This window comes from Rhopalosiphum maidis, chromosome 2 (assembly GCF_003676215.2).
Source record: "Rhopalosiphum maidis isolate BTI-1 chromosome 2, ASM367621v3, whole genome shotgun sequence".
NCBI lineage: Eukaryota > Metazoa > Arthropoda > Insecta > Hemiptera > Aphididae > Rhopalosiphum > Rhopalosiphum maidis.
The window spans coordinates 5,653,962-5,669,423 of record NC_040878.1 but is presented as its reverse complement, the minus strand read 5'-3'; the positions used below and the strand labels follow the sequence as shown (position 1 = coordinate 5,669,423).

The 15,462-nt window shown below is 24.7% G+C and overlaps 1 protein-coding gene across 2 annotated transcripts in view; it reads right to left on the bottom strand.

Annotated features, from left to right (window-relative positions):
* LOC113551912 (voltage-dependent T-type calcium channel subunit alpha-1H-like) overlaps positions 1–15,462 on the bottom strand; it is a 163,383-nt gene that overhangs the window by 21,973 nt on the left and 125,948 nt on the right. The window contains exons 13-18 of one of the 2 annotated variants that reach the window (XM_026954488.1): positions 14,761–14,973; positions 6,776–6,932; positions 5,062–5,217; positions 3,831–4,041; positions 1,218–1,405; positions 252–385 (exon numbers count right to left, since the gene is read on the bottom strand). In XM_026954488.1, the coding sequence (XP_026810289.1) occupies positions 252–385; positions 1,218–1,405; positions 3,831–4,041; positions 5,062–5,217; positions 6,776–6,932; positions 14,761–14,973 (1,059 nt within the window). Of the gene's footprint in view, positions 1–251; positions 386–1,217; positions 1,406–3,830; positions 4,042–5,061; positions 5,218–6,775; positions 6,933–9,852; positions 9,980–14,760; positions 14,974–15,462 lie in introns of both variants that reach the window. The other variant, XM_026954487.1, reaches the window with a different exon arrangement.

Genomic DNA, 15,462 nt, shown 5'->3' with positions numbered 1-15,462 from the left:
TCTTTTATACTTTAAATATTAAAATAACAAGCGTAGGTAATTAATTATATTATGATATTGTATGTGGTACGTTCTTGCGCTATGATTCAAAATCACACGTAAGAAATTAAATTTATGCCCTGAGTAACTTTCAAACTTAATTAATTTTCTTTTTAAATTTAATAAATATTTTAAACGAACCTTAAACACTATCAAATGGTGCAAAGTATATTTTAATGAATTAGTTACATACTTTTATAGATTATATTTACCTATAAGAAATGTCTTCCGGTATAGTTTCAAAACTTTGATTCACTACTAACTTTTGTGGACTGGAGATCTGCGGAGTTCTGTTGTTGATTTTAGGAAACTTAGAAACACTCTGCAAGCTATTTGTTGACGAACGCTATAATAAATAATGTATAACAAATATATAAATTATTGATCATATTAAACAGTTTAACTTTTCATATAAAAGGTGAAATAAATAGATATCTGGTCTATTATATTGAACGGCGTGTATATACATTTATTAATGTGGTTTCATTTTTAGTATCTTAAATTATTTCAAATATTAAATTAAATTTATTTATAACTTATTTAATTTGTTTACGCAATTTATAGTTTTTGTTTTCAGAAAAGATAAACCTTAATCAAGCTTTGTAATGTTTTTCAAATGCGATAATCTACTATCACTTTCAAATTTAAATCTATCTGATATCCAATAGCTTTCATATTATAATATCAATTAAGTCATATTTATCATACTTTTTTTTAAAAAAATCACTTCAATTCAAAAATATATTATTGTTGTAAGTTGTTTTATTTGTATAACATTAAATTTAACTATTCAAGTAATAAATATAAATGTATAGATCAATAATTTGGTTACTAGTGTTGAATACATTTTAAGTGTTATATAATGTTTTATTGATATATGTTGTATACTCCAAATGATAAAAAAACAAACATAATGAGAAATATTTTTGAGAATCTATCAAATATAATATTTTATTTCATTGTGCATAAGTGATTGATCATTATTTATTAAATGACTGATATTTGAATAATATAATAATAATGATAATAATATTCACTAAATGCAATTCGTAATGATCAAAGAAGATTTATGTTTATGCAATAATATTTGTACTTATATAATATTATTTTAATATCTTACTGTTTAAGCTACAGTTCACGAGTCACTACTTATAATATGTAACGAGCATTTTACAAACCACTGAACAGTCAATTGAATCAATCGAAAATCCGCTTCCATTTGTATCAAACGGCAAAAATGTATATGGTGTTAGTGACTGAAATCGCCGAAAATCCCTTGATTCGTGAGCGGCATTTGGCGAGTCTTGTGGTGTGGCCGCCGTATGTGTGATTATCGGTGGAGGTGGAGCAATTACTAATGAAGTGTCTATTATCACAAAAATAAAATAATTGTTTTTTTTAAGTTTATTATTATGAGAGATTTTTTCAGTTTCCGTGAGTTTCCTTAGATAAATTAATATAGGGGCACTCTGATAATCTTAATAAACGGTTGAAATGAAACAGGAACAAATAGGTATCAATAATAGTTCAAGCATATTAAGTAGATTTCTATCTACATATTATCAGACTTTGACAAACCTAAACCACGATCACAATCAGTATAATCAAATTATAAATATTAGTTTTAGTTTATTGTTTTAAGTAGAAGAAAGACGTTTTACAATACTTTTATCAGCAGTTTTATTACAACGTATATTACTGATTTATTCATATTAATTAATTCATAATATTGTTTTGATAATCAATATCATAGTAATTTCAAGTAAAGAATTAAATTTCACATGCCATCAATACATCAATGGATAGCAATCAGTAAATATATATTATATGCATTGTATTCATAAAAACACATTAAAAGAACAAAATAATAAAATACTAAATTGTTTTCATCAATAATATATTTTTTGTGTGATATAGTATTTTATCATATCGATTTTTAAATAAAATAAAAATAAAAAATTGTAATGCTGATTAAATTCTCATATATTTTATTGAATAGGTAAAAACAAATTGTATTATAATGTGAGTCATAATTTATTATACATTCAAAAATGTTTAGTAGGATTCATTTAAAAATAACTTAAATTATTAAACTATCGTAGTTAAAAAAGTCGACCAAATAACACGGTTAACTTCAACTGAAATCAAGTGAAATATTCGCTGAATAGAGTTTATTTTGATTTTCATAATAATAATACAAAGAAATTTTATGGCGTATATGGTACGTAAGTGTTTATCAAGACTTCTTGTCTATTTCTGATAAAGTTTTGAATTCTATTGGGTAGAGGAAAAGTACATACTTTACATATAAATAAATAATAATAGACGAAGTTTAGAGTACAAAGAAGATATATTTAGTTTGTAGAACTTATTTCAATTTTAGATAAAACTCATCAAATTAGTTTTGTCTTATTAATAACTATCCTATCTAATTCACCAACTCTTTTATATACGTTTATATATTATACTACTATAAAATATTATAATTATTTTAATTGCTGGGTATTTAAATATATAATTAATCAAATAAATATTCTTAATTCAAATGAAGTGTGTATTCTTTAATATTTTACTGAATAGTATATGTATTAACTATATTGTAGATTTATCAGGTATTATTATAATTATGAATTATGAAAGAACAGTTGTTGTAAACATGTAAAATATTTTTATTTCGTAATATTATTGTTTGTATTATTTTATTAGTAATTGAATAAAAACTGATATATAAATATATAACGTTGAAAATACTTCTATACGCTGCACATTCTATGAAAATAATATTGCAAAATTCATTATTAAATATTTTAATTTAGAAAAAAAATTTACATATGCATAATGCATTGCGCGATAGTTAAATAATAGTTAACCTACAATAAACTTAAAGTTTTTAACTAAATATTTTTAGAAATAAAAATATTGAACATAGATATCATATTTTTTATAATTTTTTTTAGTTATAAATAATTATGTTTGATTTGAATCAGTCGTGAAAACATAACCTGTAATTTAGCATTTGTACATTTTTGTAGAAATATGTTCAATCTTTAATTAATATATAACATTTAAAAATAAAACTAAATAATATACTCGTACAAATTTTCAAAAAAAAAAAAAAAAATAGAAAAAAAAAGTCTAAAGTAAAAAAGATAGATGTAGTAGACTACTAAAAGTCGGATTAAAATTAAAATTTAATAAACTTCGAATAACGTAATATAGTATTATGTTAAGGACCCTAAATACTGTATAATTTTAAGAATGTGTAATGAGAAAATATACAATTAGTTTCTATACTAAAACTCAAGTTTTCACGGTTAAAGTAGTGGCTTTTTTATCCTGTGCTTTACTAATAAGGTTATTTAACTCAAGATTCAATTTTTCAGGATAGCACTTATAAACATCGAACGTTATATATATTATATATCTTTTGTAAATTACATATTATTATAATACTTAAGTTGTTCTTCAAAGTTAATTAAACTGTTGTGAGGTATAATGTATGAAATTCAATGTTGAAATATTAAATTTATATTTCACGTTAAATGTTAACAACCAAATAAGTAGTTATACCAATAGAATATAATGATAATAACTTCAACTTGACGGGCATGTAATTACGGATGTTATGTCATCTTACTAAAAATCTAAAGAATAATGGTTTTTCTAATTACCATAAGATAATAACTAATTACTGCTAAAAACGTATTTAAAATAACTGCATTAACTTTTGTAGCAGTGTTTTCAAAATAAGATTTTCGCAAAAAAGGTATTAAAATTATATAATAACTTACCTTTGTGTGTATTACATTTATTGGTTATAATGTCTCGGTTCGGGTTTTCGATTTTTAACTCAGTATTTGGTTTTCCATTTAGGCTTTTTTTCTCTGTACACATTTCACAATCCCCTTTGTCATCGCCATAACATGAACAGGTGCATTTGCACCACGATGACTGTTGTTGCCTCTCGAGCTCCCGTCGTTCTCTTTCTCTGCGTTCATTACGCTGAAAATAAAAATAATATTGTCCATTAAAATAATTTCGTTCCCAAATTATACAGCAGTGATTTGTATACGTTAGCTAATTAATTTATTACTCAAAATTAATAGTTGAATATTTCATATATAATTTTTTTAGATGTTCTTATGTAAAAATAATGCAGTTCAAAATGCCACTAAATAATAAGTAATCACAAATAACTATATTATTATTTTTTTTGTTTTAATAATTATACTTACTATTTTAAAATGTATTATTTAATTGTATACAAAAATTAAATGTTTGTTTGGTTCTACGTCTTTAAGTTTTTAAATACCTAAGTTTAATTACATATGATTTAAAACAAATTAGAATATTTACGTCATATTAACTATGGCATTTTTACATAATGTGTATGTAGATTGATTTTTATCAGTTTATATTACTTATATTATTTAAAAATGTACTAAGTTTTATTGATATTTCTATCCTAGAAAAATTGATATAATAATACATGGAATTGTAATATTCGTTTTTAAATTTTAATTTGTACATTTTTATGAAAACAATTATGTATGAATATGAAATATTGAAGCAATTGTTCGTCATTTAAGCATTTGGATTTTTGATTAGAGGAGTGATGAGTATCGGTTGTTTATCTTGAAAAATGTATGATACACTACTAAAAAGTAAAAACGTACATTTAGAGTATTAATGCTTCTATTATTATAGATAAAACCATTTTAAAAATAAAATGTGAAAAAGATTAAATATTTTTGAAAATAATAACAAGTGCTTACTGTAATAATATTAAAAGATTTTCAGCGTATACCTTTAATATATATCAGTTTGATAAACTCGACGATAAAATATACTTACATATAAGTGTCAAATACTCAAAATCTTAAATAATACACAACGGCGGCACAAAACTTAAAACTAACAAATACAAAAGAATCTCAACTGCATACAATTTTAAAGAATTGTTTCTATTTTTTTATTACAAAGCGTATGGAATTATGCAATTTTTTCAACTGTAGCTATTACCTCTGAAGAAAATCCTTCAACCAAAATTGCTACAAGTAAATTGAACAGCACGTAATTGCCGAAAGTCATCAGCGTCACGAAATAAAGAGCAGCCCAATGACTCGTTTTTTCCATTCCGTTAAACAACACTATATTCCAGTCTTCTTGTGTTAAAATCTGTGCCGAGGTAAAAATAAATAATAATTTTTAAAATCGTTAAAAACACATATTTCGGAAATTAAATTTAGAATTTATTATCTTATTATAGATTCGATAACGTGCAATGTTCATAATATAGTAAAATTAATTTTGTTTTATTCTAATATATTGGTTGAATATTATAATTTATATATATTTTTATGTGTATCGAAAAAAGTTTAAAGGTCCGACTTTATAAGCGGTGTTGTTGAAACAAATACTAAAAAATAATTCTGAATCTATAATTTTATAATAAAAAAAAAAAAGCGGTTGTTAGAAGCACAATTGTGAAATAGGTCACTAAAAGCATAGTACGACCATTGGTAGTATTGAAATGGTTTCAGTGTTTCACTAATCGAACAAAATAATAATAAACGTATAGATGTTCTTCTCATTTTCTAAAAAAGGCAGATAAAGGTAAAATACTTAGGAATAAAAACTATTGAATACTACAAACGCATTTTACTGTGGCTAAAATTCAGATGAAAAGTATTTAACAATTAATTGTGGTACATTCATGATGTTTAAACATATTTAAAAAGTTTTTCACAGTATTTCTTTTTTTAAATAAGGGGTAGTTATTAGAAATTACAATTTGTTTGTGCCATTAAAATAATAAACTGTGTCTCATATTTATTTAGAACTTGTTGCGTTACAAATATAATATCATAGTAATTACATGTTCATATTTATTCTGATGACGGTGATTATAAATAATGTTTAGGAACAAAAAGTATGTTGGTTCTATCGTAAATTTTAGTAGTGTGCATATTCTGTATTGTTTATATACAACACAGAATAAAACAATGGTATTAAAAATTATACACTTATTCGATTTTAATGTAACAAATACATTTTGTTTCTGTTATTTTATAAATGTATTTACTTGCTCTCAAATACATTTTTAAAAACATAAATAATGTTTCAAAATAATTTAATTGATTTAAATATAGGTTTATTACAAATTTTTAAAATGAAAGTTCAATGTTTGCTTGTATCAATAAATTATTATTGATATTGCACCACTAAAGTTTTGCAAAAATTACTGATATAAATTACTATCACTCATAATATTATCAATAATTGTACATTTATACGTAAATACATATGTAAATAAATTGTACATTTTTTTTAGTTAATTATTAAATAAGATTAATGTAAACAGTACTAGGTTAACATATTTTTAGAATAGGGCATTTATTTTAGTGTTTGCACTTATCGATGTTTAACTGTATGAGGGTATGTATGAACTTTGCATTTGCTATAAACTAATAATAAAATGGTATTAATTCAGTTAAAAATAAACATAGTTAATAAAGCTAAATAGCTTATAGTAAATATTGTTTTATAGTATGCAAAAGAACATGTCAAAATATTAACAATTAATATGACACTTTAAAAAATGTCGATTACCTATTGACTCTTGTGAAAATATTAATATATATTATAGGTTATAAATTACAATTTTATGGAATAATATGGCTTAATGGTAAAATGCGTTTGTCCATTACAACTATCTAAGTATTTGATGACCTACTTGAAAGACGGTGACTGTTGCCCATAATACATTATTAAAATGTTTTCGATCGCAGACGCACAGGGGATGTTTAGTGACAATTTCTTTACAGTTGCATTCCCGGGCTCCATTCCCGTACATGCAAAACTTACCACCGAAAAGATACATTCCGAGAATGCTGCAAAGAATGTATTTCTACGTAAAATAAATAGGTAGGTACTAGTTAAAAAAAATGTATTTAAATAATTACAATTTTATTTTATTTTGTAATATTTCTATGTTTTCACTTTTTTGCTATCATATTTTTTTTATACGAAATATCAGCTGGTTGTCATTTTTGTTTATTTAATTTTTTACGCGTTGATAAAAATTATGAATGTTTGTAAAAATTATATTATACACCGACTCATAAATTATCACGTGGTGTGTATATATGATCTGCGTGTTTATGTTTTTACTTACATATTTTCGAAGGCGAAAATCATCTTTGTATGTACATCTTTTGTTGTATAATATGTTTGTTACACGAATAAGATAAGTTGTATAATATTGTTATGTAATATTTAAGTTTATTAATAATTCGTTTTAATACTAAATAGTCGTTAAAAAAAAAAAAAAAATAATAATAATTTGACATCACAAATCGTTCGGTTCGATCATGCAAGACTAACAGTAGCACGAGGACGAGTTCAGAGTGACAGAGGCGAGTTTGATTTAATAAATATATATAAAAAAGTGAATACGTCCTAAGTATTAGACTATAATAATAAAAATACAAATTGTTTACAAATATATTGTATATGTATATTTATAAATAGATAATTTGTCTAAAAGTGTAATATTATTAACCTATTTATTGCTATTTAGGACTTACTACAAGTCTATATAATATATTGGTATGATCTATGACGGGTGTGTCACAGTGTTTTTTTTTATGTTTCTAAGTTTTACGCTATGCGTGTATGAGTACATGGGTTTTATGTGCTTTTTTCTGCACCTGTTGAAACATTTGGAAAATGTGCATTGGGCGTAAACTTTCTCTTTTTATTTAGTATTTTAGTTTCTTTTTTAACTCCAAATAAAATATACGATCCACGGGAATTAAAAAAAAGAAAGTATTTCAAGTGCAAGTCGATAACAATTTATATGAAAAATACACATATGATAAATAAATGTAAAATGGTTAAGGTTTATTGCACAAAAAAAAAAATAAAAATAAAAATCGGAAGATTTTCTTGTCGAGCTTTCTATAATGCACAATGCGGTTTTATATCTGCACAATGCATACCCTCGCTTGGTTTCAACAGGGACGAAAACACTTAAATACGTACACGTGATATTTACGGGTTTACCGTAAATATCAAAATCCACATGTGCGTATACTACTTATAATATATAATATTTAAATTGAGTTTTGGCATCTAAAGGATTTGTTTGATAAAATGCTGGTTTAACGGTTTTCGATGCACATTAAAAATTAGAGACATCGTTTTTTTCTCCTTGTGCCCTCATTTTTTATTAAAATGAGATAGCAACAGATATGTTAATTACACTATATTAGCTGTTAGAATTAAATTCGAAATCCTATTTAAATGTGCAAAGCCAAAGCGTTAGGTAGAAATAAGAATATAAATAAATTAAAAAAAAAAAGAGTTAATTTTAATTTGACCCATATATATTATAATTATATATGTTATCACATGAAGATTAATTTTAATAATATAAGTTAATGGCTGAAAATGCACAATGCAGCTAAAATGTACACTATCAACACTTAACATAAGAACCTCGTTTGTGCAAAATTAAATTAGTATAACAATAATTACAACCATTATAATATCATGATAATTGTTCTTACAACCATTACATTTAAAATAATTTAAATTTCATGTTGTTTTGCCCACAGTATTATTAATAATACGATGTAATTGATTGAGCATTGTCCACTGGGATTCTAAAGATAGAGCTTTATACTAAAACTAAAAGCATAACAAAATGGTTTCCAGAATTCCCGTGGGCACTATATTTATGTACTTTGTGATGAAGTTTTCAATTTCTTCTAATGCTAGTTCATTACGGGTTTTTTTTTACAAAACCTATAGATTAGATTACAAAACATTATTTTTCAAAATAATCTAAACCATTAATGTATTATTCAACATATTAATCAAAAACAATAAAATACACGTCTCGAAAAGATCATAAAATATTTAACTTCATACATTTACAGCAAAGCTTTATAATAGGTATTCGTTTTAGACAAACTGATGAAAAAGTTGTATTTTCCTGTTAAGATGAAGTGTTTATCTAATATTTATAAAATTGTTATTAAATAAATAATTGAAATATTTATTTATGCTAAAAATTTATCTAATTAAGTGTAATTTACATCAATCTGGAAATATGAAAAATTAATAATGAGCATTGTAGAAAAACACATTAAAACTTAAACCAATCAAAGATCTTGAAAGTTGACATTGCAATATACATAGAAATATATTTTATTTATATTTTCACGAATTTAATAAATTATATAACATACATTATACTATACTTTATAGGTATCGAAAATACATTTTTATTGATTTTATATATTTCTTTTTTTTAATGTTTTGTACAGCATTTTATAATATAAACGTTAGCTTTATCGAATGAATTTTTAATGCCATGTCTGATACTGTCATCTGATAATGGGGTTTTTTTTTATTATATAATTATTTTTATGCGCTTGCCATTGAAAATAATTACAATTTGTATTTTATGTTACTTAAGTATATAAAAAATAGACTCAAAATAATTAAGTAATAATATTTTTTTTTTTGTAATATTTATTTAAAATGTACCTATTTAAAAGATAAATTTTACGTTTTGTTTTTATTACAGTATTTTTATTTTTTATATTAAATTACTAAAATTAAATATTCGTGTTTCATTTACACGGGAAATAAATAATTTTTCTTATTTATTGTTTTTGCACAAACGGGTTTATTGTAAAAATGTATTTTATGTCGCGTGCTGCAATTTTACCAGGAAGACAGAAAACTTGAGAGGAAGATTTAATACATTTTAAATACGTAACCGGATATCTTTCCAGGTACCTGAAACACAGTGACTAACGCCCACAACAACGAGTCAAAATTCTTTCTGTCGCACGCTACATCATCCCCTGTTCCATCATTCTTTCGGCTACAGAATTTACATCCGAATAAGTTCATGCCCAGTATACTACAAAAATATTAATTGTTAATTCTAATCTGAATTCATAACGGTTAATTAAATATGTATATAATATGTATTCAATTCTCATGTTAGAACATATCTGCAATATTATGGAAGCTTAGTGAATTGTATGTATACACTAAACTTTATTTTGTACGTAGATATGAGACAAAATACTATTTTTAAAATAGATCTTATCTCTCTGTTTTACTATATTTAATGAACACGAATTCAAATACTATATGAACAGCAATAGTCAATATTTAAAAATATATCGAATTTACTACATTGTATTAAATCTAGATGATGACATTGTTATTATGAAAACAAAACAAGAAATTTAAATCATTGAATTGTATTTGTGTTCCTCGTAAAATTATGTAAGAATCTCATATTAATTTCTTATATTACAAATATATAACCAAGGTTTCTATTTTAATTTAATTTTTAGTAAATATAAATTTAATATAAGAAAATAAATTGAAAAATCGGCGTAGTAACCCTATGCTGATAAATTTAAAAAAATAGGGAATTATCTCTGCTATATATTATAAGTATTCATTATTTCTTTAAATTTCAAAAGTCATCGAAATTTGAATTTAAAAAAAAGTTATGAATAATTAATAATAATAATAAAATCAAGTATTAATTATTAAATGAATATCAACAACAAAATAATTATCAAATTTCTCCAATTTATGATATTCTTTAAAATTTCAACTAAAAAAAAATTATCGATTAATTAACGATTAATTTAGTCAATAAAGAGCTAAAATATTTCGATAATGTTATTACAACTTGAAAATTTTAATAAAAATGACAAGTATCTTTATAAGGATGTTAATTTTTAAGTCACAATAGACAATAATAAAAACGATGTCGTGAAAAATTGGTGTAAATAGTCTTATTTTTTAGAATTTCCTCCGTCTAAAAGTATAATACCAATTAGATCCATTTTCTAACAGAAATAACACCCGAAGTTCAAGATCGAAGCATTTTTTATATTGCACAAAGCGGTTTTTGACATATAAAAAAAAAACCACGTCATCATAAAACCTGTATATTTATAGCTCTTCTTGAATCTAAACAAGAAAGAAAGCACCTCAGATTCTATCGTTGAATGATTTTATTCCTCTCCTCATATGAAACATGTCTCAATATTATATAAAAAAAATATTAATTTATCTATTAATGAACTTGATTTATAAACCTATGTCCTAAATAATAACAATTATATAGTGCAGTCATTATACATATATAATAATTATATAATAATATAAACTTATGGAGAACCCAACTAAAAAATGAGGGAGGGGGTTATTTATTTTATTATGTTGATATACTTTGATTTGATTTTGTAATAAAATAAAAAAATATCAGTAAGATTAAGTAGATAGCTTAAACAACCGAATAAGTTTTTATCGTTTTAAATTGTTTGATTCAAGATAAAGGGTTTAGGTTAAAGGAAATTAGTGAAAAGATGTTTTATAAGTCATGATTAATCCCAATACTACTAAGACTAAACCCTACTAGCCTTCAATAGGCACCACAGCATTGATTTCTGATTGAGCAAACATTAATCAAACATTTACATTTATTTAGTTGACTATTGAGTATTTGAGTTTATTGTGATTGTGATGCTGTTGAATGTATTTACCGGCGAAATATATTTGGCTATAGTTCTACTGAACTATATATTATGCGAAAAGCTATAAAAGACAACTCAAATCTTTGTTCAATTCGAGTGCTTATTTTAAATTTCTAAGAGTTATTTGCGGTGATCTTCTAATTTATTGTTTAGAAATATGCACGCTATATTTCCTCTGTTCCTTTATTCTTTCGGCTACATAATTTAATGATATTGTTTTAAAAAAATGTCTTATAAAGGTTGTATACCTAACTGCAGTAAAAAATTAGCCGAGTAAATTAGAAGTACCTAACAAAAACATATATAAAGTTAATGACAATTTTTAAATAATATGGTATTAACAATAACTAAATTTATTTAATATTATTAAATAATATTTTGTATGATTATAGTAAAAAAATAGTTAAAATTATCTATTTAATAATAATTTATTTTTTGATTGTATGGTTAAAAATACTAAAAGTAGGTACATTATTTTAAATTAAAATAGGGTTTGTACCTATACACGTACATAATATATTGTTAATAATTAATCGTGCTTATATATATTTATATTATAAATTATATTTGTGTAAAATGAGATTTATTTAAGTATTCAAGTTACTACGTTATATTAAGTTAGAATTATATGTTTTATAATTGTATATAACATTTTATTTTATTATATTATTTCGAACCTTAAAAAGTTATATATTTATTAAAATTAAATTTGTATTATAAATAATGGACTTATAGTATTTTAATTATTACAATATGAATAAGAATGGTAATTTCAAAAAAAAATAAAAAATAAAATTCTATAACTGTTGATGAATAATTAGAAAGAAGACGAGAAAATGTCATTATGTTTTTGCATAAAAAAAATGGAAGAGTTAACAAACTACTAATTGATTCAACACGAAAAATATAATTCAACATTATTGTGTTTCGAAAAATAATTAACGGAAGCCAAGATAATATATAATTTTGTAAATTATTTATATTTTGTAGTACGAACATAAATTCAATGAACAGTATATTAAATCGTGTTGCTTTTAATCATACGCATATTCAATATCATCAAATAATATATTTTTGTGTTTCATAAACATATTATATTCATGAACACGCCATAGTTTAGAGTTAACAGTTGGTTTTGTTCGTAGTCTCATTAATCCGTAATATTGTATACCAAAAGCCTAAGTTCGATTATATTGAACAAAGCTATATTTTTTTCGAAGTCTTATAATAATAATTATTTTGTTTACATTTTGGTATTAATAAATAAAATAAATAATTTTTTGATTATTTATTTAAATGTCAATGGAAAAAAAACGTACATAATTAAAAAAACTAAAAAAAACATTGTGCAAAAGGTTTTATGAATTCAAAATGTGTAGACATTTATGATTCATTGGACATTGAGTCAATATTAAAATACTATCGAAGTATTAATATATTAATTTATGGGTAACACTGTAAACACGATACAATTAATGTTGTTTTTTCGATTGATTTGGTTGTTGTGTATTGTTTCGTTCACATTATTCGTTTTTTTTTTCACGATGAAATGAAGGATAAGAGCCAAGATGCCAACACGTCGATTGTTAAAATAATAAAATACTTACAACACTAATAAATAATGTTTAACATTTTATCATTACTTGTCGATTGGTTTTCTCATGATTTATTTTAAAAGTCTTATAAGAGCTGCAATAACGAACAAGTGAAAAAGTCGTGCATGCATACTCACGCATCATAGTATCTTTGTATCTTACGTAGTTGTGTTATGTTGGTGATTTGATAAGCATGCTCACACTCATTTATTTTAATATTTAATTATGAATTGTTTTGAATTCTGATTGTTCATTCAAATTTATATTTGTACATATAGTAGCTTTTTAAAAATAAATACCTTTATAGCAATAAATATGGGGATGAATATTCTTAATAAATCACTCTGTATAGTTTCGTTTACTTATATACGTCACTGTCAAAATGGTTGTAACTTGTTTTGACGCGTCTTCACAAATATCTTTAGATGGTCGTGTATAGTCGTATCGTAATGTGAATCGTATCAGTTGTGTATGTGTGTACAATGGTATGACGAGTAGCGCTTTGCGAAAATTGGATTAGGCGTATGACATATTTGAGTGTTTCTCGGTTTATTGTTTCGCGGTAATGATAAACCGCAATAACAAAATGGTAGCAGCATCATTAAATAGGCATTGTGAAAGCCCGATGAAACGGCGCCGGTGGCGGTACTCTTGGAAGTTTTGCTTTTGAAATACGATGCGCTCATAATATTATAATAATATGTAGATAAATATAAAACACACCATCTGCGAACATATTCTCGAATGGCACAAACGAAAATCGCCACAGCCGTTGCATGTCTCACAATATAATTTCAAAGAAATTTGTGAAGAAATAACGGGGCAAAAACGTGGCCACACACGCCATAATTGCATGTAGAAGAACAGGGTGGTTCGCTCTCTCTATTTATCTCTCTGTCTCTGACTCTCGCTGTGTAAATCGTCCCCCGGGTAAGAGAAATGTGTACGATATAAATATATATATATAAATATATAATGGTCACCCTTACTCTTCTTCTACTATACTGCCATGATTGTAGAGAGTATAGTGAGCGTGGCGAGATAAAAATGTGCTACTGACAAATTGAATTTGACGAGGGATTTCGTCGAGACAAAAATAACAAACTTCCCTGTAGAGATGTTTTGTTTCGACCTCTGTCACTGCGAAAATCCGACAAACAGTTAATTTTTAGACTTTTATAATAAAATTGTTGAGTCTTTTAACCGATAAACATGTTGCAGGACAAATACAGCGAATAAACAGAATACAAAATATCGCTGGCGCTTATTTCACTGTTTAAACTTAATCGTCGCTGAGCGTCGGCGGCGCCTTCTTGTTTCAACGATACTCTCTTTATATATCATACTAATAACTTCCGCGATCATTTGGAATTAATACCTTATTCAACTATTAACGGTTTTTATTAATTTGTGTTTATTTTAAAGGAAAAACGTGTGGTTAATAAACGAAACCAATAGGCATGGCTTATTATTATTAAAATGACAAACTTGATTAGTGGCAAAAAAAAATAATAGTAATCACGTCAAGTGATTAATTGTTTTACCTGAATATGAAGATAAACAAAATTAGAAGTGAAAAAAACACTGCAACATTATCCATTGTACGGAGCATGACAAACAGCTGACGACGTAGGTTTGGCATAAATCGAACAAGTTTCAATATCCTTAATAGTCTAAATGTTCTCAGCACACTTAACCCCGAATTGCCTTCCCGTTGTCCACTAGTGTTTTCGAACGACTGCGTCAATTCCACTATACTAAAAACAAAACGGTTCAAACTAATATTATGTAGTGTTTTATTTTATAATGGTTAGTTGTCGAATAAAATTAATTGCAACAAAAAATAGATACTATTTATACTTGTTAACAAAAATAAAATTATCTTAAAAAAGTTTAATAATCATGGTTTATTCATTAAACTGGATAATTTGTACAATTCGTACAATCTTTATAATAATATAGTGCTTTTATTTATTTAAAACTATTATAAACGTATAAATTATTAATTTATTGTATGCTAATTAAAAAAAAAAGTACGCAACGATAGTAATAAATAAAACAGGTATATTTTAATTAGGTAACAAAAACTGATTATTTTTATTGATAAAACAAAAACCAAGCTAAACGTCAACAATTTTCTACAAAATCTATCAAATCCATCCATTGGTTTATTTTTAATTTATTTAAAACCTATACCATGTTAACTAAAGAAAAGAAATAATTGGATGAAAATTATGCTCAAACAA